This window comes from Danio rerio, chromosome 7 (assembly GCF_049306965.1).
Source record: "Danio rerio strain Tuebingen ecotype United States chromosome 7, GRCz12tu, whole genome shotgun sequence".
Lineage (NCBI taxonomy): Eukaryota > Metazoa > Chordata > Actinopteri > Cypriniformes > Danionidae > Danio > Danio rerio.
The window spans coordinates 16,588,513-16,614,431 of NC_133182.1; the positions used below are offsets into that span (position 1 = coordinate 16,588,513).

Below are 25,919 nucleotides of genomic sequence, written 5' to 3' on the forward strand. Positions count from 1 at the left end.
TAAAGGGACTAAGCCGACAAGAAAATGAATAAATGTAAATTAATTGTGTGAAATTTGCCTTTAATACATGTTTTGGATCAGTAGATAGCGTTGGTAGTAGATAGAGGGACATATTCATGTTACAAAACAATATCAGGATAAAACAAGCAATTGTATGTGAACTTTCATATGCAAACACAATTTTCGAATCCCACTTAAACATAAGAATGGACAAAAATATAACTGCATGCATGAGGTGTTTTGTGTTTTTTGCATGCACAAATACCGAATGTATGGTGTAGTTTTTTTTTTTGTTTTTTTGGAGGGCTTGTATGGGAAGCAAACCAGATTGGTCAACAATCATTTTCCACCTGGCCTCGTGGCCTAATGGATAAGGCGTCTGACTTCGGATCAGAAGACTGCAGGTTCGAGTCCTGCCGGGGTCGTATCTTTGCTATATACAGGTCTAGAAAGTAAAACTAGAACCTAAAGTTTATTAATAAACTTGAGAAAGCCAACGTGACTGCGATAGGACTGAGAATGGCATTGTTACCATGCATAGTACACAGGAAGTCCCATTTGCTAGCATGAGTCAAACAAGCCAATGCCCAGCTCCCTACAATGTTCTGATGTAGAGATATTGCTATTTTTAAATGGTTGCTAGGTTATACTGTTTTATTGCTATGGGGACATTTGACAGGTTAGTGATGATACATCAAAGCTTCTTGGCAATATGAGTGATCTAAATCAACCCCGATGTTTCTATGACAGTCTTTATGAGTGTCAAAAACTGGACTTGAAAAAAATGGCTTGCTGTATTTTTTTTTGAAAATACAACGCTTAATAAGTGTGAAAGTGATACATGCAAAAATGGCTTGCCATAACAGTAAAAATATGGAGTTTAAGTCAAAAATGGCTTGCCATATCAGTAAAAAATATGGAGGTTAAGTCAAAAATGGCTTGCCATATCAGTAAAAATATGAAGTTTAAGTCAAAAATGGCTTGCCATATTATAAGAAAAATAATGCTTAAAAATTATTTATTGGAAAACTATAAGTCTGATAAACCTTAAAGATATAGCAACAAAATCTAACACATCTAAATACAGCTTTTGGCCAAATTTGGGGCTTGTATAGTTTTTTATATGCCCGGATTATAAAAATTTTATATTTAACATTTTTTATTTAAAAAAACAATAAGTCTTACAGGCATGAGGAGATATAGCAACAATCTTGAACGTAGAAGGCACATTTTGACCACATTTGGGCCTTGTGGCATGAACGGCCTAGGAGGAGATACGTTTGTTTTCAAGGACAGAGTAGTATAACAGTATGTTGGCTTTCTCAAGCCAACATAATTAGGCAAAGTTTACCCTGCTCTTTAAAAACACAGACGATTCAGAAAAGTTGCAAGTTCTAGTCCTACCATGTCACTTGTTTTGCAAACAATATCAGGTTAAAACAATCTTTTGCATGTGAACTTTGATATGTAAACATAATTTTTAAATCATATTTGTATTTATGAATGAACAAAGAAACTGCATGCATGGACTGTTTTTAGCGGGCACAAATCTACTACATTCATGTTTTCTGGGGGTTTTTATGGGATCCAATCATGATTTATTCAATTAATGTTACGTCTGGCCTCGTGGCCTAATGGATAAGGCGTCTGACTTCGGATCAGAAGACTGCAGGTTGGAGTCCTGCCGGGGTCGTATCTTTGAAATCGTTATTATATCAAACCGATCACACCAGTGGGCTGTTCAGAATTAGCCGATAATTACATGCAGGTGTGTTTGGAGTAGCACTGGATCCGAAATCTGAACGACTGAAGCTTTTTACAAACACAACTTTCCTTCGTGTGTGGTAAGTTAACATACAAAAAGTATGAACTCTTCTGTTAAAAGGGTCTCAGAATTTTGGTGTCTGGTAGGTTTTTATCAGATCTATGCACATGGTGAAGTATGTCTTACTGCAACATTCCCTGAAGTTAGAAATGTCTATACATTTATATTATACTAAAATAAAATCCAAAAGGCAATTTTAACACCTTTTGAAGACTTTTTAAAGACCTCAGAATATTTTAAGACCTCATTGCCACTTCAAGTTCTGCTCAGAATTAAACATTTAGCTTAATGAACAGTTGTAGTTAAATAAATCAATATAGCACAACTGTGCAACAGAACTCAGATAAGATCGGAAGAAACAAAACTTGAGAAAATAAGTGACGCGATTGTTTTCAGCGACAAGTTTAAACTTGTCTTTCGCCAACCAGGAATATGCAAACGTACATTTTTCTGTCTGTTTCGCTACATGAGGAGAGCGTCACATCACCTTCCCGCATTTGTCACAAAACATGTGAAATCATCCGCATGAAGGAGCTAGGCCTGACATGACCCAGCCCAAACCAATCTCGTGGATCGAGCACGCCGTTATTAATCTAAGGAGGAAAATAAATATATTTGGAATATTTTTGGAGTCAAACACTTTGGACAACGCTTGAACAAAGGACCTTGTAAAAACAGGATTAAGACTTTTTAATACCTTTTAAGGGTCTTAATTTTCTTAATAATTTAACTTTTAATACTTTTTAAGACCCCATGGACACCCTGTTTAAACATACTAGCAGCATGCTAATTCATACTAAATTTATGCTAACAACATGCTAGTTTATACTACAACCATGCTAGCAACATGCTAATTCATACTAGAACCATGTTATAAACATGCTAATTTATTCTAGAAAACATGCTAACCTACATGTACTTATAACTGTTTCAAACTTCTTAAACTACTTCAGTTATTTAAACTTTAAAACTGCTTCAAACTTTCAGGCTAGGTTTTCTTAAGCCACAATAAAGTTTATCTGTGAATGCTACTTTTCTAGTTTTAAACTCTTTCACAAATATTTTAAACCAGAGCTACAATGAAGCTGTAAGGAATACACCACACAAAAACTACACAAAGTCTAACCGAAGAAACTTTTAGGCGATTAATGTACTATGGACAGATTCAACCACAGAATATTTAATCAAAATAAATAAATAAAAATGAAACAAACGTAGAGCACATTCATTTATTTTTAATGCATAGTAATCAGATTGTAAATGCAGTTCAAATAAACGCTGTGCATATAGTAATATCCCTAAATTTCATTAACATAAAATACATCTACAATATTTTAACACCCTCGGTCTAACATTTCTCATTTTAATACATCATAACAATAACGTTATGGCAATTTATTATTCTGTGGTACTTTAACACTTTCTCAACTATAATAAAACACAAATTTGGCAATTCTTAGAATCCCTGAAATTCGATTTCCACTTAACATTTCATACAGATTTACACCAATTTTTAAAATTCGGTCTATTTTTTTTTTTTTTTCCGTTTTAAACTCTACATTTACAGCATAGTAAAAAGCGTCGCCCGAATTGTGCTTTTGTTTTGTAAATAAACCCTTAAACTATCTTCCTGAGAAATAGTGTAGCACCATGTTTGTTTTCCTCAGTCAAGAACCACAGATTGATACAAAGTAATGCAGAGACCCTACAGTAAAATAACAATATAAAAATGCGAAACATACAAACACTCAAATGACGAAAACACACACACACACACACACACACACACACACACACACACACACACACACACACACACACACACACACACACACACAATGGCTCAATGAGTACAGTGGTCTTTTTAGCAGCATCTCAGATCTCCTCGGGGCTCACGTCCAGCTTTCTCTGAGGGATGTAGATCTTTTTGGGAGCCGTGGTGTTTACAGTAGGGAACGAGACGGGTGTGTGAAAGAAACTCTGCTGGAAAGCTTGACCGCCTTTAGGTGTGGTAACTAAAGCCTGCAGGAGAGAGCAAATATGCAGATTACTGTCTTAAACAACAAAGAACGGTCCGTCACACAAACTCAGAGGGGCTTCAAGAAATTAGCATGGAAATTACTTGAAAAAAATAAGAAACTAAATGTGTTACTCCAGCCTTTGGTGTCAGGAGTCTTCAGTGGGAAACATGTATTTGAAAATTGTGATATATGTCTTTGTGACTCAATTGTTCATCATTATGGTGGCTTGGGAAAGCAACATACTGTTATACTACAAAAACGTATAATTCTTCCGTCTTCTTCTTAGACTATTTTAAAAACCCATCTCCTCCTAGACCGTTCATACTACAACCACTAAACTAACTCCAAACCTCAAAACTATATTGAATTAAGTGGCTATATCTATTCTAACTGATCTGACTTATGGTTTTCCCAAAACTGATCCGGAAATTTCAGAAAAGTCTTATTGACCTAACATTGGACCAAACTTTGTGACCTTGTAACTTTTCACCAGACTGTCATAAAGATTTAAGGTTGGGCTCATTAAACTCAGACTACCAATCTGCCAATCCCTGATGATCTTTCAACTTACTAGCCATACCCTAGCAATCATTTACGGCACCCTAGTAACTGTCCTATAGACTTCCATTGTAAAAAAACTGCCATTGACTTTACATAGACATACTAACAACATACCAATTCATACTAGCAATATACTAATGACCAAACAACCACCTAACAACCACTCAGAACACCCTAGCAACCACCTAACAACTCCTTAGCAACCACTCAGAACACCTTACCAACCACCTAGCAAAACATTAGCAACAACTCAAAACACCCTAGCTACCACCTAGCAACATTTTAGTACCCACATAAAACACCCTAGCAACAACTTGCAACTGCCTAGCAACACCTTAGCAATCACCTAGCAACACCTTAACAACTACCCGGAACACCCTAACAACCGCCTAGCAACCACTCAGAACACCTTGGCAAATGCCTAACAACAGCGTAACCTCGTAACTTTGCACCAGACTGTCATAAAGACTTAAGTTTGGGCTCATTTAACTCAGACTACCAATCACTGATGACTTTCAAATTACTAGCCACACCCCAGCAACCACTTACACAATCCTTGCAACTGTCCTATAGACTTTCATTGTAAAAAACTGCCATTGACTTTATATTGGAAATACTAACAACATACCAATTCATACTAAAAATATACTAATTATACTAGAAACATGCTAGCGACATGCTAATACTAGAACCATGCTAACAACATGGTAATTTATGCTAGAAACATGCTAGCGGCATGCTAATTCATACTAGAACCATGCTAACAACATGTTAATTTATGCTAGAAACATGCTAATTCATACTAGAGCCATGGTAATTTGTTAGCGAGTGCCAAGCAACCACTCAGAACACCTTAGCAATGGCCTAGCAACCACTTACAACACCCTAGCAACACCTTAATAAATACTCAAAACACCTTAGCAACCACCAAGCAACGCCTTATCAACCACTCAGAACACCCTAGCAACCATCTAGCAACAAACATGCCAATCCATACTAGAAACATGCTAACCTATATGTAGTTATCTCTGCTAACTTCTTCAAACATTTTAAAAATATTTTACATTTTTTATTTTATAAACTGCTTCAAACTTTCAGACTAGGCTTTCTCATGACACCATAAAAGTTTTGAACTTCACTTTTCTAGTTAAGTATTATTCAACAACACAAATAACTGAATTTCCATGTAATTTCCTATAATGAACAGGAAAAAAACTGTTGTGCTGTTGTACTTTAACAGGGGTGCAAACATGATATTCGAAAAAGGTAATTAGAGAAATGAAGCAGGCTTTTTAATTAACAAGCAAAATGCATGACGTATTCCACATTGTCATGTAAATAGCCTCTGTAAATTTATCATGGCGATACCTCTTTGTTTTGATATGTTTGTTGACATTGGCTGTACCTGTGGTATGCTGATAAGGGTGACGGGCTGTCCGTGTATTGAGGTTTGCTGCAGTGCTCGGGCTGGTGACATGGGTTTCATGAAGATCATGCCCTGGTGAGGAAGCCCTGGGTGAGGGGACTGGAGCGAGCTGCTCTGCTCAGGAGTGTGTGGGTTTGGTGTAACACTGCCAGGAATGAGGCCCAGATTCTGCAGGGTGAAGTTGAGAATAGCAGGACTTGGGCTGTGGATGCGATGTCCGTGAGAAGGGAAGGGGGAGATGGGAGGTATCCGGTGAAGTGGGAGTCGGGTCGGGGTGACTTCTTGAGGAAAAGCTGGTCTGGAACCTTGAAAAGAAGAGATATGAAGAATTGTAAATCTTTCATCAAAAAGCCATTTTTGTGAAGTTTATTTCTAAACTAATTTCAAGAGGATCATGTGCTTATGATTGTTTGCAGCTGGTCCCGCAGTATTAAATTTATGATTCACCAATCAGACGAAGCCACTATAAGGGCTGCATCAACGAATCAATTAAATTGATAAGAATCGATTACTAAAGGTGTTGGCATCTAATTTCATAATCGTTTCGTTGTGTTGCGCTACACGGTGACGTTTAAAAAAGTTTTAGTTTAGTGCGGAGCGAACACAGCCTCTTTTGCGCACTGATAGAGTTCAGCACCTCATAGACAGGGATGAGGAGGAAGGGAGTTCAACAGCAGGGTCCTACTTCTGTTCTGTTTAAAGTGAGTTCCTGGTGCTGATGTTTTAATCGTTATCCAGCTTGACAGGCATGACAAGTTAGCATTAGCTCGTTTACCTTTAGATCGGCTACTGAGAAATTCAAACTGAGCTTTGGCGCAGTGTCTGGCCAGAGCAAAGCTCTCAGCAAGGGACTGTCGGTTTCATTTTTTTTTTCGAAAACAAAACTACCTTAACCCTGCTGAGAAAGACGTGTCTTATTATCACAATTATGCAGTGTTTTAACCGCCTAATGCCTTATTTATGTGTTCAGACATGTAAATACACACACGCACTAGTAAAATAAAACATCTAGAGTTTGTAAAACACTCAAGGAGATCTAACAATCCATTTAAATATAATTTGCTGATGTGTTTTATTCATATCAGATACACATGGTGAAAGTAACTAAAGTTGAATCTACTCTTCTCTAAGTTCACCAGCCACTTACTTGCATGTATTTGGGAAGTAACTGGTGAGCTATATTCTGCATGTTCTGCTTTTTATGAATGAGGCAAACATGCGGCCGCAAGTAAATGTGGCGACGGCCATCTCATGTTATAGATCATGATCACTTACACGTTTATGTGAACTGATAAAACTTTTGTTTGAGATTATATCTCATTAAGATTATTTTTCTTACCCAGTTCACAAATAATTTAACTTGTTTTAAGCAAACAATCACTTAATTTTGAGGTGGTTTTTTTTTTCAGAAAACAAGACAAAATTTCTAAAGCTATTTCATGTGTCTAGTATGTATCTTGATTTAAAAATATTTGGATTAAAAACAGGACAAAACTACTTAGGTTTTTATTTTATTATTTTTGCATTATTATTATTATTATTATTATTATTATAACAGCTCTGGGATGAGCTTTTGTGAATAAACTGTTGGAAATGAATGCTTTTTATTATCCGATTCATTAATTAAATGAAAAAATAATCAACAGATGAATTAATTAAATTATTAAAATAATCGTTAGTTGCAGCCCTAGCCACTTTAAATACCCTAACTTCCATATAACAGTCATCTTCGTTTTATACAATCTGCCCTTCCACCCCTACTCCTCCTCCTTTCCTAGACGGGTGGCATGGTAGCCCAGTGGTTAGCACTGTTGCCTCACAGCAAGAACATCATTGTGTACCAAACTCTGGAACTCTCTACCACGCTCCCTCCGCTCTGATAATAATATCTCTGAATTCAAATCCTTACTTAAGACTCACTTATTTCTGAATGCTTCGCTTCTGATCTGCCAAACTGACCACTTAATCTGATCCACCACTACTCTGCTCAAATGTCTCTTAGGTCTTGTTTGTGTAATTCCAGTTTGTTATATTTGACCTCATGTATGTTTGTTTATCTTTTTGTTGCATTCCTTGTAAAGTGTCCTTGAGCTCTGGAAAGGCGCTATATAAATAAAAATTATTATTATTATCATTGGTTCTAGTCCTTACTAAGAGCGGAGAGAACTCTGCGCGGAGTTTACACATTCTCCCCGTGCTCACATGGGTTTCCCCCGGTTTCCTCCCACGGTCCAAAAACATGCAACTTAAGTTAATTGACTAAACCATATCAGCACCATAGACATGCTCCTAGTAAGTAGTTATGTCTTAACAGCAATCACTATCTGTTCATTAGCTACTACTGCAGGGGAGTTCTCGAGAACTACCTGAGCTCAAACTCCTCTCTCGCCTTTCAAACGGAATGTTGAGCTCAGGGCTCTCTCCCGGGACAGCATGCCAAACAAGCTTTATATTAAATCATCAGCTAAGTGTGAACTCTTGAAGTTCTGGGTAAGGGAGTTAGACAAGTCTGCTTGTACTTTTGTTTTATACTATTTTAGTTATTAAAATAAATAATTTTTTTTTGTGTTATTCTGGCCTAAACCCATCTCTGAAGAGACTCCCACTAAAAATAAATGTACTGTGTGGTGAAGAAAACAGTCTCTTTGATCACTAGCATACCTGCTGTTGGTGTGTGATAGATGTTGTATGTTGGTGTGGAGGCTTTGGAGCTTTCATTGGAGCACTGCGGTTCTCTGAAGTTCACAATGGACTGCTGGGAGATGGGAATCAAATAACCCGCGGGGATTAATGTCTAATGGGAACAAGAAAAATTAGTCAAAGGTCTGTCTCATGATCTCAGCAAGATGCATACATATGCGTGGTGTTCTTCCTACCTCTGTGTGTATGGGTCCAGATGGCAGCACCATGTCCTGAAAGGGAGCGCTGAGCTTCTGGGGCTGTGAATGTGGTTGTCTTACAGGGGTCAGTCCTGCCTCATTGTCTGAGGTCTGGCTCTTCTCCTCCTTCTCTAGAAAGGTCTCCAGGCTGTGCTCCAGAGATGCTGTGCTGGTTTGTACCGTTGGCTGGCTTTCAGAGGGTTTGGAGAACTCCAGATGAAGAGCTCTTGCGGAAGGGCGGTTGGAGGTCAAAGCTCCTCTACGGGCCTTCAGACGTGCTTGTAGAATCTCACACAGCTTTGGAGAAACGCTCTGAAATGAAACACCAGAAGGCTGGAACGGTTAGTGCAAGTAGTATCAATATATAAAATGAAGGTGCTGAATGGTTAACTTGAGATTTAAGGTCATGTTTTTTTTAATGGCAGTTCAAATGCTTAATTTATGTACAAAAGTAATAGTTAATAGTATAAAATATATTCATGTAAACAGTATTCACAAATATACACGTTTTATATTTTCCTCTATTTGAGTTATTTTCATTTTAATCGAAAGGTTCTGTGAAGAGATTTTTTTATTTTTTATTTGACAATCTGAACTTAAACATGAAGACAGGGCAGGAAATAGTAGCTCCTCCACTTTATAAAAAAACAGCCAGTAGCATTTTTTTTTTTATTACAGCTCAGCCAGTGAGAGTGGTTGAGCTCAAGCACACCAAATGAGAAGCGTATTGAATAGGGCGGGGCATATCAGACACTAGAGCATTTGATTGGTCAGAAGATTTGATGAGAAAGTAAAGTTTGATGTGACATGACAAAAATTGTCGATCTAATTAGGCGGAAGGGATAAACTGCAAGCTTTGGATGTGTAGATCAGTTTTATATCTTGTAAATGCTAATTTTGCTAAATGCTAAGTTTTGGAGCACACTAGTTTACATATATATCACTAAAACTAGCATCCTGATATTAACATATAAAAAACTTCATTTTAATTTCAAGGAACTGTTGGAGAAAGGAATATTATTTTTGTCTCCTTTTCATTAGTTTTTCTCAGTGGCTTTGCTGCACTTCTCACAACACAATTTACATTTGCACAAAAGTTCATGCATTTCTTAAAACAATTAGTCATTTGTGCACATCCTAGTAGCAGTTTCTTATTCCTTCCAACAAATTGCAGATACTTTTGGACATGCATCAATTGCTTTCATACAACTCTCTGCTATTTATAACATTACCATTTGCTTATGTCATGTCAGTCAAAATTAACTAAACTTGTAAATGCTGAATAGTCACTCCATATGAAACTAATAGTCCACATTTCATTACTTGAGTCATTACAGACAAAAATGTTGAACTAGTTGTCAAAATCTGTTTAGCAAATTTTATATATATATATATATATATATATATATATATATATATATATATATATATATATATATATAAAATTAAATCTTTATTTTTCTGATAATGTCTTCTAAATTGTACAATTTCATGAATGATTACAGACCTGTGTATGTTGTAGGTTCAGCTCTAATATGTACTGCAAAATTGTTTACAGTTGTGCACAGTTCAACCCAAAGGAAGCTTATGCTTGTTGTAAATAAGGGTGCATTTATTCTTTTGCACAATGCTGTGAATAAATTAGAATTGCAACAAGCAAATGCAGTAAACATGTGAAACATACATATTCAGTGTCTTGTACTCAGATACCTCACTAAATGCAGTGATGTCTAACTTTGCTGTAGTTTTCAAATGGCTGTGCTGATAGTATATAGTGCTGTCTTGAGCATTTTCAGGAAGTGTCACCAAAATCTGACTTTTTTTTGCATTGAAAAAATGTCCAGAGCAAACTGTCATAATAAAAACATGACAAAGCCATTTGACTATCTTGTTCATAAACAATGGTGTCAGGACTTTTCATTTTGATGACACTGACACTTTGATTGACATCAATACTTGCTTTTGAGGAATGAACTATCCATTTTGAGCATGTGACGCGCTTTTGCAGGTTATCAGCGAGGTTTTGCAGTTTGTACTAATTGTTTTGAGACATGCATTAACTGTTGTGCAGAAATGCACCAAAGCGACTGAGAAAAACTGTAAACAATTGTATTTGTATTGCTTAAGGTGAAATACAGGGTGGGCTATTTATATGGTGTGCTTGGTTTTAACGTAAATTTATTCTTTCATGAGTTTCATGCCAAAAACAGGACGTTAATATCACCAACCATTCCCATTTTATTAAGGTGTATCCATATAAATGGCTCACCCTGTATATTAACCAAACTGCTTCTCTTGAGTTTGATTATACTGATGAAGCATTTCTGCAGAAGTAGATGAAGTTTTGCTCTGCAGTGAAACTTCCTGTGAGCAGAGCAAAGATGGGTTGAAAATGAACAGAATTTGCAGTGGAGAAGTCTTGTGCTTTTGACGTTGGGCAGAGAATTAGTAGAAAAAGAGGATGTATGTATGGGTGCGGCCAATGGAGGACTGGAGAATGATTGATAAGTGACTCATTTCACTAAACTCCACCTATTAATATCAGTTGCGCATAAAAGCGCGAATCAGGAAATGTAAGTTGTTGGGCACTTCCTGAACGTGATTCTTGCATTGGGAACACCAAAATTCTGTGAATCGAATTATCCATTTGTACTTAATAAATTACTAATACTTTAGACATTGATCTCCGCCTCCTGAGTTTGTATTGAACACACAGGGAATTCTAGACCAATACTCCAACAGGACCTTTAAATATAAATGAGAAGCATTACTTTGCAACTAGCTAATTTTATATATATATAGTTGAAGTCAGAATTATTAGCCCCCCTGTATTATTAGCCCTCTGTTTATTTTTCCCCCAATTTTTGTGTAACAGAGATATTTTTTTTCAACACATTTCTAAACAATATAGTTTTAAGAACTAATTTCTAATAACTGATTTATTTTATCTTTGTCATGATGACAGTAAATAATATTTGACTAGATATTTTTCAAGACACTTCTATACAGCTTAAACTGACATTTAAAGGCTTAACTAGGTTAATTAGGTTAACTAGGCAGGTTAGGGTAATTAGGCAAGTTATTGTATATCGATGGTTTGTTCTGTAGACTATCAAAAAATATATAGCTTAAAGGGGCTAATAATTCTGGGAGGCTTCTGACTTTAACTGTATGTATGTGTACATTTATATATAAGTGCTTTCCACACATAGACTTTACTTAGGCGAGCCGCCCAGGTATATCAATGGCCACCCAAGAATATTAAGTGACAGATTTTTTTTCTATTACTATTATTGTCATTCTTTTAGACTTTTTTTATACGCCCAATATAACCAAACATCGATTGATTAGGTAGTGAAAAATCTTCTCTCGGTTACCTGTTTTGTTCTGTGTGTGCGCGCAACTTATCAACACTCCCACAGACACCCTCACATGCTCTGTACAGCCACAGAGACTGTCTTTATGGGACTTAAAAATTTCCCCCGGCCGGAGTTTCTAAATCTCCAAAAATTTTCAGGATTTTGCTTTTGCTTTCCAAAGCTGTCGTTATTTATTCATATGCGTTTTTGCATTACCTTTTTACTTAACTACTTTCACTTACTCGCACAGTCCCGAAAATGAGAGAAACATAAAATGACTAAATGACTTTGAAAACACTGGCTGCAAAATATACGTACACTATTAATAATGGTTAATCAATGTATTTGCCTTATTTAAATAATTTACATGTTTTAATCTTGTACTTATTATAATTTTAGAGATATTGTCTGTTTTTATTCCTTTTTTTTCTGCCATTTATTTATCATTTGCTGATTATTTTACCAATTTGATGATGGTAATATATTGCTAAGGCTATTTTATATAGATATCTAAAATGCTTTTAAGTTTGTTTTGAACTTAAGAGGGAGAAGCAGATTTTACCTCAGTGGGTGCACAAGGTTGAATAGCATATAAAGTGATGAATAGCATAAAAGTAAGGAAAATAGTGATTTTCTTTTTTTTTGTCTTTTTTTACTTTAACCAATTGAAAAAGAAACCGTTTATAACTGTCATAATAAAATTTTTGTTAAATAAAATTTTATTTGTCGCATATAGGAAACTATTTATGTGATTTGGGTAAAAGGTATTTTAATCCAGCTACCACCGCAAGTGCAACCTGCGGGAAGCACTGAATATATATATGACAATAACCTATTATTTGCCAAGTAAAATTACTGAACCTACACATGGGAAACTGTGAAGATTGCTCATTTTAGAAGAAAATTTCAGATGGTAGGTTTTTGTATCTAAACTCTTTATATGTACATGCAAACACACAAACACACACACAAACACACACACATATATATATATATATATATGTATGTACATACACACACATATATATACATACATACATATATATATATACACACACACACACACATATATATATATATATATATATATATATATATATATATATATATATATATATATATATATATACATATATACATACATGTAAATATCTAATTTCTAATATCTGTTCATCTTACTTAATAAAATATACACAAACATTTCTTCCAAGATAAAAACAAGAAATGCAACAAGCTAAAATTATTTAATTTTGCTAAATAAATAAAAATATGTTATGGATTAGTCATTGAACTATAAACTAAACTTTCTCTCTATATGTACATATTGATGTGCATGTAAATATATCACCATGATCTACTAAACAAGTGAATACATCACTGCCTCACCTTTGGCTCTGTCTTCTGCATTTTGGATGGACTTCCCATGGAGCTCTTTTCTCCACTTGCCCGTTTAAGGTTCACAGGACTTGTCTGCTCTTTACCATACGATGACGACTGGTTTGTCTGGTTATTGCTAGTCAAAGTAGCCGGAGATGTCTTTGCATTTGCGCCAACTGGACTCTCGAATGTCATTGAACGGACAGCCAGGCTGGTGGGCTGTGGTCTGAGAGACGTTGGGTGCATGTAAACGGCATACGGCCCACCAGTGTGGTGCTGAGGTATCAGAAGAGGGATGATCGGGGAACATTTTGTGGGAAGGTATGAAACTGATCCTGCTGGCAGAACTGGGATCTGCATCCCTGGAGGCCCATGGTTACTAGCAGATGTGGATTCAGGCTGTTTAGATGAGTGTGAAGAGTCTGTCACCGCATTGTTAGGTCGACCGTCTCTGTAACCCAAATCCATAGGTGTTACTTCTGAAATAGGTGATTTTTGGTCAAAGAAACAAATGCTGTTTACTTACGCTGACTGTTCATCGAGGTGCTTTTTGCAGATAGCTGCCAGATGGGCCATTTTGGTGGTATAGAAATCACTGTCTGCAGAATCACCTATAGGAAAAGAGATAGGGAATTAGTTTCTTGTTGCAGTAAGAGTCTAGTGATGTTAAAGTCCACATGAATTGGATGTTGTAACAGACTTTTAATTCAGTATGTTTTCCAAATGAAACGGAATATTGAGTAGAGGGCAGAGTTTTAGTTGTGCTCCTCTCCTCTTTCACACAACAAACTAAGGCCCCCGTTTACACTAATACGTTTTACACAGAAGTTTTTGATCCCCGATAATGGAGCGTTTCGCAACACTGAAGAGGCCGTTTTTGTTTTAAAATGCTGCTCCTTCATGTCAGTGTGGATGGGGGTAAACTGAGGCCTAGCTGCTGATTGGTGCTATTTCTCAATATTAAGTGCACAAAGTTCTGTACTGCACCCTTTCCTTGCAAGTTAAGACTTCACAAGTTTGATATGGAAAACAAACGTCCAAGAACAAGTCGGGTAAGTCTTCAAAGGGAACAGTACTTTATTACGTCAATCGCATGCCCCTAGCCGCGCTGTCTTAAAAATAAAAAACATGCTTTAAGAAACTGCCTTGTTAATTTTAATATTAACATTTTAACAGACACCAAAAATGTTAAGGCATCGTGTAGCTACATATTTATATGACTGTTATCTTCACTGTATGCCTATTTCTAACAAAATGGAGCCTGTAACACAAGGATCACCAAACCTGTTCCTGGGGGTCCGGTGTCCTGCAGATTTTAGCTCCAACCCTAATCAAACACACCTGAAGAAGTATACTTGAAACACCCAGGCAGGTGTGATTGGTGACCCCTGCTATAACGTAACTGCCTCCTTTCATTTTCATTGAAACATATGAAACATACCCTGTCTCTTTGGTAAATATCAGTTTTAATAATCAGTAATGACAACCAATAATACAATACGTTTATACAATATAGGAAAAAAAAAAGGCAACCAATCAGTCAATTGTGCAGAATCATAAATGAATATAGTAACTTATCTTTGCGCTCAACCAAAACACGTTACCCGAGAACAAGTAATAGATTCAAAAGACAGAAGAGTCATTAGATAAAGACTAGATTAAAAACTAGATTTGAATCAAAGTTTACCAAAACAAACTGTTTTTCTTTTCTTGAATGGATTAATTCTTTATCTTAAGGCAGGGATGTCCAAACTCGGTCCTGGAGGCCCGGTGTCCTGCATAGTTTATTTATTATTAGAAACTTTCAGGCAGGTGTGTTGAAGGAACTTGGAGCTAAACTATGAAAGACACCAGCCCTCTAGGACAGAGTTTGGACACCCCTGTCTTAAGACTATCAATGTGTGCAAAATAAACACTGTAAATGTTAGAAAAACTTCAAGAAACTGATGTTACATTTGTGGTAATATTTTTTTCTGCTCACCAAGGCTGCATTTCTTTGATAATAGAGTAAAAACTAATACTGTGAAATGTTATTATACTTCAAAATAATGTTTTATTTTATTTATGTTATACATACATACATACATACATACATATATATATATATATATATATATATATATATATATATATATATATACACACACACACACACACACACACATATATATATATATATATATATATATATATATATATATATATACACACACACACACACACACACACACACACAAATATAATATAATCTTAATGTAATGCAAAGCAGAATTTTAATATGCTGACTTGTAGCTCAACATTATTATAACAACAACATTATTATAAAAAGTAAAAACAGCTATGCCACTATATTTTTTATAAAATAAAAATAAATAATAAATCATGGTGACTTTAAGGTACATTTTCTGCTATTAACAAAAATATTAACTAAGGATTTTAACTTCATAAACTACTAATTAGCTGCTTAATTACAGGTAATAGGGTAGTAGATGGGTTTAAGTATTGCAGGGATGTCCCAACTCGGTCCTGGAGGGCCGGTGTCCTGGAGAGTTTAGCTCCAACCTTAATCAAAAACACCTGAACCTGCTAATCAAGCTCTTACTAGATATACTGGAAATTTCCTGGCAGGTGTGTTGAAGCAAGTTGGAGCTAAACTCAGCAGGACACCGGCCCTCCAGGACCAAGTTTGGACACCCTTGAAGTATTGGGTAGGATTAGAGATTTTAGTATAAGATCATATTTTATAAGTAGAAATAGATAGCCAATATCTAACCAATAAGCCGGTAACATACCAGCACTTAATACTTTAGTACTTTATTGGTGTTACCAAAATCTTTTAATATCTACTACACTTGATAAACTTAATGCATTATAATGTCTTTTTTTTTTAATGAACAAAAATCTTACTGACCACCACCATGTTTATATAAGACTTTGCTTCTGTTCTCAATTAAGTAGACATAGCATTTAGTTGCAACCCAAAGCTCATCAAAATAATCACATTTATGTGGTCAGATTTCAGACAGTCTCAAGTTGGGATGCAAACTTAAGACTGGTACTATTAATAGCGACTGACCAAACAACCATTCAAAGTCTGAAGTAGAAAATCCCCACAGAAAACAGATGACGGTCAGACAGCTGATGGCTTGCTTACAATGAAATGACAAAAATAGCTCACCTGTCATTTTAATAGGACTAGAAGGCGCAGAGTTGATTTTTCTGCGGTCATCCTGAATGCTCTTAACCAGCTTGACTAGAGAATGATGGCGGGTAAAACCTCGCTTTGTTCCAGGGGAGGAAAACAGATTTTTAGCACAGTTTTCAACAGAGGAACGAGACTCGAGAGGCTTTGGTGCTGAGGATGTAGTGGAGATCTCCAGATCTGTTAAACAAACAAATATACAAAGTCAACACAAGCTTAAAATAAACATTTAAGTCTGAATAGGATTATGAACAGGTCAGATTTCATGTGAAACATGCTTTAATGCTTACCCTTTGGAGATGGTATGTCTTCTGGCCCAGTCCATTTGAAAGCAGGCTTTCTTCCTTTATCTTCAGTCACGTGCACTTTCTTAATCAGCTCTAGGCTGCTCAAAACATTCGCAATGTCATAAAGTCTACGGATCTTGGCTGCAAACAGAAAGTTCAGTAATCAGTTTTCATTTTACTCAAAAAATGATTTTGCTAAAAATGATGAGTAAAAATTAATTACGAGTCTTTGAACTCTGTCTTTAATCAAATATAAATCAGTGCTCTTCCAGGGTTTGGCGTTAGGACTAAAGTTTCTTAAATAACAAGCAGCAAAAATGGTCTGCACTCAATAATTTATTAGACAATAGAACAGGAGAAAAAAAATGTTTGGTTCAGTACTCTGTCTTTTCAGATGTTTGGGTATTTTTAAAACTGTATCTTCTTCTACATGGTTTTACAGTTTGTCCGCACGACACCGGAGTATCGTGTGACTGAATCCAAAACTTTCTGAAAACTTCGGCCAGGGAGGAGATTTTCCAAAACTGCAGGTACCAGTGGGGTTGTGTGGACACTACAACCGTAGGTTTTGAGCAATTTCAATGCAAACATCAACCTTGCCATTTTTCAAAACAGTGAAACACTTTCTATTTTTTTTTTAATGTAGGCTTGTATTTTACAGTACTGCAAAAATACTTATGCTGAAACTGCTCATTTATAAAAAAATACTTGTGTACATGGGTTCAAGGGGTTTGCACACAGGATAAGCCGCTCGGTAAGGCACACATGACAGTTGGAAGTATCGCACACCAGACGTGCACATTTGAATGTTATTTAATATGAAACTATTCACATGGTGCTTTGTAGCACGGCAGAAATATGAACCGAGCGGTGGATCCGGTGTGCGACCGCCGAATTATAGGTAGTAGATGGCCTACCGAGCGGTGGATCCGGTGTGCGACCCCGTTTAGTCTAATTACATTCACATCCTAAGAATTACAATGAAAAAGTTAAACATCAAAAAGAAAGAAAAAAAAAAAAAAATACTCCATCCCGCACCATGTTGTATATATATATTGTATAATATAAAAATAAACAAAACAAGACTGATAGATAGCCAAAATATTTGTTTTTCTTTTCTCTTGATGTACTGTCTAATGAATTGATTATGGACTATTTTTTGCTGCTTGACATTTATGAACTCTCTTTACAAAAGTACTTTCTTCAGCAGTTCTTACTTGATTATGCTCTTCTTGCAAGATTTGTATAGAAATGGATAACGTAAATGGTGTTGTTTATAAGCATGATAAAATCACTCACTTTTGAACTTGTTTTTGTCCTGGTCCACCACATGATCTTCACCGATTAGGATTTTGGCAGCTACATCCAGACTAACCACAGGAGGACTGGACACCAGGAACAACATGACAAACTTCTGACTCATCACTCGCAGAGATTTGTCTTTCCGACTGTTTGCAGAAGCTGCAGGTAAACGCAGTTAATTAGCCTCATTAATAAACAAAGCAAAAAAAATCAGTTATCAACATACACACACATTGTGACGATTCTCCATGAACTTTCATAATACATTTATGTATATAAATTTATATATAAACAAACACAGTAGGTAACATTTAAAGTGGACAATTTTTTTTTCTTCAAAATTGTCAAGAATGGATTGTTGAATAGTTTTAGGACAATTTGATGAAAGCTTCTGATCTACTTCAAAAACTTAGTGTTGACGACCAGCAATAGGAAACATGCAGAGCGAGAGAAGATTTTCCGCTGCTTAATCGATTGCGACTGTCTGGCTTTCTTGGGCGGATACAAAAAAATACTATAAAAAAGGCATAATAGTAGTATTATTCATGTGTCACCACCAAATTTACTTGAGCAGCCGTTAATATACCTGGACGGCCCGCCCAAGTAAAGTCTGTGTAGGAAGCAATATAGTCACATCACAGAATGTGATCATGTTATTTTGCATTAGATTATTCAATTTCTGTACATGAATACTGTTAGACTCCCCAGAAAACCAAAAAGCACTGTTTGTTTATTTCTGCTTGTAATTTATTATCATGTACGCAGATGCACTGCACAGAAATCTTTCCAAATAGAGCTATTCTAATCATTTGGTGAATTGATATTCATATCGCAGTAAAAAAATAATGCAATGTCAGACTCTGGGTTCTTCAACCTTTTCTAATTTCAAATTCCAGCACTTTCAAGGTGCACTTTTATGCTTTTCCAGCACTTAACAACCACGGTAAATTACGTTTATACATGCTGTATGTACTTTTTCCTCATTTTAATCTATTGTGCTGATTTAAACAAACACACTATGACATTTTAACTTAAATTGTTGAATACTTTGGAGCATAGATTTATTGGGATAGTTCACCAAAAAATGGTAAAAAAAAAAAAAAAGCTCAGCTATTCGATAATATATCTTTTTAAGTTTGCTCTCTTTCTACCTAAAGTTGATGTCTCAAAATATTACCTTACAGTCAGATTTTGTTTGGGTGTAGAACCAAAATTTTAAGACCATATCCATAATATTTCATGTGCACTGGTAATCAAAATTCATGTAACAAATTAAATTCTTATGAGTCTGAGAATATTCTTGCTGCAAATAATTAAACTTTTCTTATGTCAACGGTTTTGAAAATTAGTCACCAAATATGGAAACCATGGTTTGTAAGCTGCAGTTGCTTGACTGACAACATTGTGATGATTAAATGAAAGACTAAAATCTTGTGCTTAAAATGTGTGGCAAACGCCATTACCTCCAAACTCTGTCCTTCGGGCTTAACAGTGAATGGCTTTAGTCATTTTCATAGAGGACTTTGAACTACCGGAAGTCTTTGGGAAAAGTGTAAATGGTGGATTAACGTTCACCACATGATCACTGATCAGATGTGCCATTATTTGTAACTTTAGGTGGTTTCCATAACTAAATCTGTCAGTGGGGGCGAGGCAGTGGCGCAGTAGGTAGTGCTGTCGCCTCACAGCAAGATGAGACGCTGGTTCGAAACTCGGCTCAGTTGGCGTTTCTGTGTGGAGTTTGCATGTTCTCCCTGCCTTAGCGTGGGTTTCCTCTGGGTGCTCCGGTTTCCTCCACAGTCCAAAGACATGGGTGAAATATCTGGTGCATATGCCACCAAAACGGTCGCAATTTCAAATTCAAGCAGGTTCAAGCACTTTTTGCAAAATCCAAGCACTTTTCTAATTTTAAAAACACTATTTCAGAAATCAAGCTTTTTCCAGGATTTCCAGCACCCGTATGAACCCTGCAGGCTTTTGCAATATCGCACAGCCCTACTGATGATTTGATGAATCATTAGATAAATTAGCATAGAAACACAATCCAGTTCATGCAAGTATGTATGAGATGCGTAGACACTACTAGAGCCTAAAACTAAAATAAAACAAGTCGTTACCTGCTTTAGAATCCGCTCCTGGAAGATCCGCCAGCCCAGAGTCTCCGTCTACTTCAAAACTGGACATTTCTTCATTTTCCTTCTCCTCTCCATCCAAATCGAACTCTCTCTCTTCTCGCTCTTGACTCCTTTGTCGGATCTGCTGCATCAGCTGTTCATAGCGGTTCTCTTTTCCGGCCCGTTTCAGCACAGCAAGCGTCTGTGCAAGTTTTACCCGACCATGCCACGTGTAGCGATTCTTTGCCAGCCGGCTGACCATGTTAAGGCTTTCAAGGACATTCATGATGTCGTAGATGCGACGTCTTTCCACGTCTGAGAGGAAAATGAGCAAGGATACAATTAGGATTGATGAAAAAAAATGTATTTCATGGGCCACATTTTATTTTTAGATACAACTTTCGCTATTAACAAACCCTTAACCATGACTTTTAGCTTAATAAACTTATAATTTACTTATTATTAATTATATTAGGTACAATTTGTGTTTAGGTATAAGGTAGGATTAGGAATGTAGAATAAGATCATGCATAATATGTATTTAGGTACTAAGCAGCCAATATCTTATTTATAAGCAGGTAATAATCCACTAGTTCACTGTTTCCCAACTCTGTTCCCGAAGGCACACCAACAGTACATATTTTGGATGTCTCCCTTATCTGACCCATTAACATCAGGATTTGGAGTAGAGTTGACTCGGTTGTGTTCGATTATTGAAAATGTGTACTGTTGGTGTGCCTTCAGGAACAGGGTTGGGAAACACTGCACTAGTTAATAGTGAGAATAAGTCCCCTATATCAAAGTGATACCATTTCATGAATAAAATATCTGTTCAGTGAGCAACTTACGCAGTTCTGCTGCCACATCATCAAGGCTGATACCGTTGTTTAGAGCAGGGTTGGGGTAGTTTGGGTACCTTGCAAGGAACTTGTAACACAACAAACCAAGGCTTTTGTCTTTACGGCTTATATGGAGCTTTTCTACTTCTTCCCCTTGCTCGGTCTCCTGTGTGACACGACAATAAAAATATAAACATATATCAATATGTTATAGAATTACATAGGACACAGGTGTCAAACTCAGTTCCTGGGGCCAGTTGCACCAGCAGTAAGTAGATTAAAACATAGCCTAGTTATGACTTAGACACACTAAGTTCCAATTAATGCACTACTAAATATTTTTTGTGTTGCACCACTGAACTTAATTTAAACATAACGCTACGTTCAACTAAATATTCACAGCAGCTTTTTTTTTCGGTTTGTGAAAGAAAACTTAAATTTTCTTTCAAGGAGTGTTTTGTGTTAATTGTATCCATCAACTAAATCGAGAATTTTATCATGACAGTTTTTATTCTCCCTGCTCTTTTCTCTTTCACGTGTAAGATATTTATATATATATATATATATATATATATATATATATATATATATATATATATATATATATATATATATATATATATATAAATATCTTACGCGTGAAAGAGAAAAGAGCAGGGAGAATAAAAACTGTCATGATAAAATTCTCGATTTAATATATATATATATATATTAAAAGAAAGTTTAATGTTTTGATAACTTATTATTTCGTGTGCAGTCTTACACGGAATCTACTAGCGCAGAATTCCATAGATTTTTTGCCCATCATTAATTCTGTTTAATTGAGTAAATGTGTGTAAAGCTATATTTATTCAGTTTTTATTTCAGTAATATTATTGACTAATATGAAAATGTTCATCTGATTTATGCACAATGTAGTTTGTACAATTATATTTTCAGTTTTTTTATTAGATATATTATATGAAAGACTTGCTTTGTTTATCAAATAAAGTGAATTTAATTGCATTTGCATTTTAAACATTAAATAAAAGTTAAAAAGATATTATTTTTTATTTCATATATTAAGGTTTTTTTTTTATGATACTCCCAAAATAATTCCACAGAAATCTGCAGATTTTTACCAAAATTCTCAGCAGAAATGGCAAAAAACGCAAGATTCTGTCTGGCCCTGGTCATGACTCGTGATGCGGGTATGTGCGTCTGTTATAAGTGACAGACTGTAAAGTTCTATAAAAATGTAATTTATAATTTAATTTTCATGGGACGGTTATATAAAGACATGTTAGTTGCAGAATTTTAAAGCAGTCTAACAATTTAAACTGCAAGGTCGAAACCAAACTGTGCAACTGTCCTCTAAGAACTGAGTTTCACATCCCTGACATAGGACAAATTACATGTAGAAGATTGTCAAATTATATTTCTGAAGTCTAAGGGTGCTTTCACACCAGTGAATCGATTAAGTTATTCCGAAACAGAGATTACAAATGTTACATTGTTGCTCTTTGCTCTTGGAGCGGTTCGCTTTCACACTGCAAAGTTTCTAATCTTACCAAAAGAGCTAAAACGCGTCAAGTGCAAGTAAACTCTCCTCACATTGGTCAGTGTCAGGGTTTATTTTGCAGCGTCCCGCTAAGCTGTCAGGAGAGGTGGTGATTTGGTGGTGATTGACAGGGTGCGCACGTGCAGGTCTGAGGAAAGACACGGTGGGGAGGGGTGAGAAGGGTGCGCGACGATACCTATTTGAGGACCGGGAGGGAGATGCAAGATTACCGGGAGATCATCACTTGTTTGCGGGCATCCGGAGACTCGCAAAACTTCCGGCCCTACTCATAATTCTCTCTTCATATAGCCGTAAGCCTATTACATATCCAAAAAAACACAGTGATATAACAGCGCTCGGATCAGATCGCTTTCTCACTGCAATCGAACCGCTCCAGGGTTTGTTTCAATCGAGCCGAGACCACCTCATTCAAGCGATCTCGGAGTGATTACTTTAGCGCTAACTGGGCAAACGAGATACGTTCCGAAACAAAAGTGTAGGTGTGAAAGCACCCTAATATGATAAAATTCTCAAACTGTGGTGCGTGTTCCACAAGTGGTACGCAGGCTTCCTTCTAGTGGTAGGCAGAGGAATTAAATATGTCAATGTGTACATGCCACAAATATTTCAAAATTTATAAAAAATTATTTATATATGAATATGACATAATAATATTCATTATATGACAAATAGCCTATATTTCTGAGGTCCAGGCAACATTTTCAGGTGTTGATAAATTGGCTACTATATGTTAATACTTTACATTTATGTACAGCACTTTTCTCTTTACCTTTAGCACATTTTAATTTAAATGTTGACGTTTTGAGTTTGCTTGTTTTTTTACATATAAGCACAGTACAGTGTTAACATTCAGACTGTTTAAAGTCACTGACAATAATAAATATTTTTAATGATAGGAATTAATCTGCCACGTTTTTAAACTATGCAGAACTGTAGCTGCTTTACTGGGCTTACTACGCCACTGTATTTCAATACTGCTTATTACAGTGGTACTTGGAGAGACTATTTTTTTTTTCTGAGGTGGTACTTGATGAAAAAAGTTTGAGGACCACTGAACTACAACATTAATGAAATGACTTTTTCGGATACCTGTGAGTTCTCGGATTCGCTGCTGTCCACGGCACGTTCTTTCTCGCGGTTGCGGATCTCAGGACTGGCTGCACTGATAAGCATTTTTAGGTTGGAAGTGGGTGTCCAAGGGTCGCTTGAAGGTGCATCTAGGACCTTAGTAGGCGTTGTCAGGGGCCCCATGATTTTAAGGGTCTCCGGTAGTGCAGCTTCAGATGTTGAAGCTTTATTTGAGTTTTTTAGTGGCGTTTGTGGCTCCACAAAAACATGCCCCTGTTATATTGAAAACACATCATGTTGTATAACTATAATCACACTATTCATCAAGTCAATATTTTGCTCACAACAAAATGACCTGTTATGTTAAAATAACTCACCTTGTTATTTGTAGATGTTGCCTTTGATGGACTTAAAGATTTCTTGATTAATGTTTGACCTTCTGATAATGTACTGGACATTTTCCACCTAAACACACAACACATGAGGCAACGTTACGTTAATCAACGTTGACTAACATCATTTGTAACATTTATTACGTTAAACCAGTCCCACCGTTTTTTTACAGCATTATACATTGTTGGAGACAACATTGCGAAGATCAGTGTCGGTTATAAATTTTAACGCTTTGCTAAAAATGTATTTTATAACTCAACAGATGCAAATCAATGCACGTAAATCAATAACAAATATTATTATTTGAAATAAGTGTTTATTATTTTGCGCTTAGCAATAACTGACAAGCGTTCCATCGAATGGCGAAGGAGAACTTGTACGTAAACACGCCCCAAAATGGCAAAAGCCAATGAGAGCGACGCACAGAGGCGGGACCACAGCAGGTCCCGCGCGCCTCCTCACATTTTGAAATCTTGGCGCGGAATCTCGCAGATTGCGAAAGATTTAATCCGGAAGTTACAAACTTTATAAGAACTTTGCGATATGAATTGCTTTCCTAGTTGATTGTCTTGCGTTCTAAACATTTCAACAGCATAATTTAACTGATACAAATATAAAAACCCGCTTGAGAAACAAATCACCGAGTACAAGCATAAGTACCTTATCTGCTGTTTAAAGCGTTTCAATAAGTCTATAAAACATACTTAGCGCTCAGGTATTAATCATATACATATATACAATCATATTTACCTCATGACTGCGATAATCTTAACTTATAACACTGCAAAATGAGCGGTTTCACTGAGTTCGCGCGGGTTCAAAGCCAGAGAGCCAAATGCCGCCAGTCTGGTTTGTTCTAAAGTAAAACGAATGAACGAAATAGCAAACGCATTACAGCTTAAACGTGTGCTTTTGATTAAATTAGCTAACTAAAGCGGATATGTTCAGACAAAAAAGCCTGAAACCGGCTAATTCGTATCTTACAGACTATGTACTTACTCGTACATTATGTTCCTTCAGTCTCCATAAGAGTAAAACAACAAAACACGACTTAATAGAAAAAGCTAACAGTTACTCACCCTCGAAAAAGACAGAAGTAGGACTCTCACATACTATTCGGCATCTGTCGAGCCAATAAAACAGTAAAAGCACCCCAGAGGTAAATATCACACGTATACAGTTCCAGTTCTCCAAGAATATTGCATCCAAATTCTCCTGTAAGTCACATTAAAGTAAACGTGAACAGATAAAAAGAAAAAACAAACTGGTTTCGGTGCATAGCTGAGGAAAAAAGTTTCTATGGCCTTTTCCTAGTGAGTTAAAAAGTTTATTTGATCAGTTTGACCATTTGTCCCGCCTAGATACTGGACACAGCGCGCTTCAACCCGCTCCACCTCAACACGGCTCTCAGCCAATCACAGCCGTAGGATCCTAGACGGGGGCGGGGTTAGACTTCCGGTTGGTACTACGACAGTAGGTCATGGGGTAAAAACTCAGTGAACCAAGTTCTTACGTGGTCTTGACTTGTACTCAGCTCAGTACATACAGCTGTTAATCAAGGCTCTCAAAAGAGAGAATTGATTTAATATTAAAGACATTATTGTTGAGTTTTTTTCGCCACATTTTTTTAAATCAGTCCTGGACAATAACACTCTACAAAGAGTTTTCATGTTTTCACGAGCCAAGTATGAACAACAGCATTAAT

The 25,919-nt window shown here is 36.3% G+C and overlaps 1 protein-coding gene, 1 long non-coding RNA gene and 2 other non-coding genes across 6 annotated transcripts in view; 2 read left to right on the forward strand and 2 right to left on the reverse strand.

Moving 5' to 3' along the window:
* Positions 1-25,919, reverse strand: part of LOC141375331 (uncharacterized) — a 314,549-nt gene that overhangs the window by 178,947 nt on the left and 109,683 nt on the right. The gene's annotated exons all lie outside the window — the stretch shown is intronic.
* trnar-ucg (transfer RNA arginine (anticodon UCG)) lies at positions 353-425 on the forward strand. Its single transcript has one exon. It is a non-coding gene; the product is annotated as a tRNA-Arg (tRNA).
* trnar-ucg (transfer RNA arginine (anticodon UCG)) lies at positions 1,621-1,693 on the forward strand. Its single transcript has one exon. It is a non-coding gene; the product is annotated as a tRNA-Arg (tRNA).
* e2f8 (E2F transcription factor 8) lies at positions 3,041-25,589 on the reverse strand. Of its 3 annotated transcripts, NM_001347691.1 has the most exon segments (15): positions 3,041-3,613; positions 3,664-3,847; positions 5,813-6,138; positions 8,495-8,627; positions 8,710-9,024; positions 13,458-13,899; positions 13,975-14,059; positions 16,627-16,830; positions 16,941-17,078; positions 18,237-18,398; positions 20,357-20,668; positions 21,202-21,358; positions 23,843-24,094; positions 24,199-24,286; positions 25,294-25,589. In NM_001347691.1, coding segments are annotated over 13 exon segments (2,754 nt in total). In that variant the 5' UTR covers positions 24,280-24,286; positions 25,294-25,589; the 3' UTR covers positions 3,041-3,613; positions 3,664-3,700.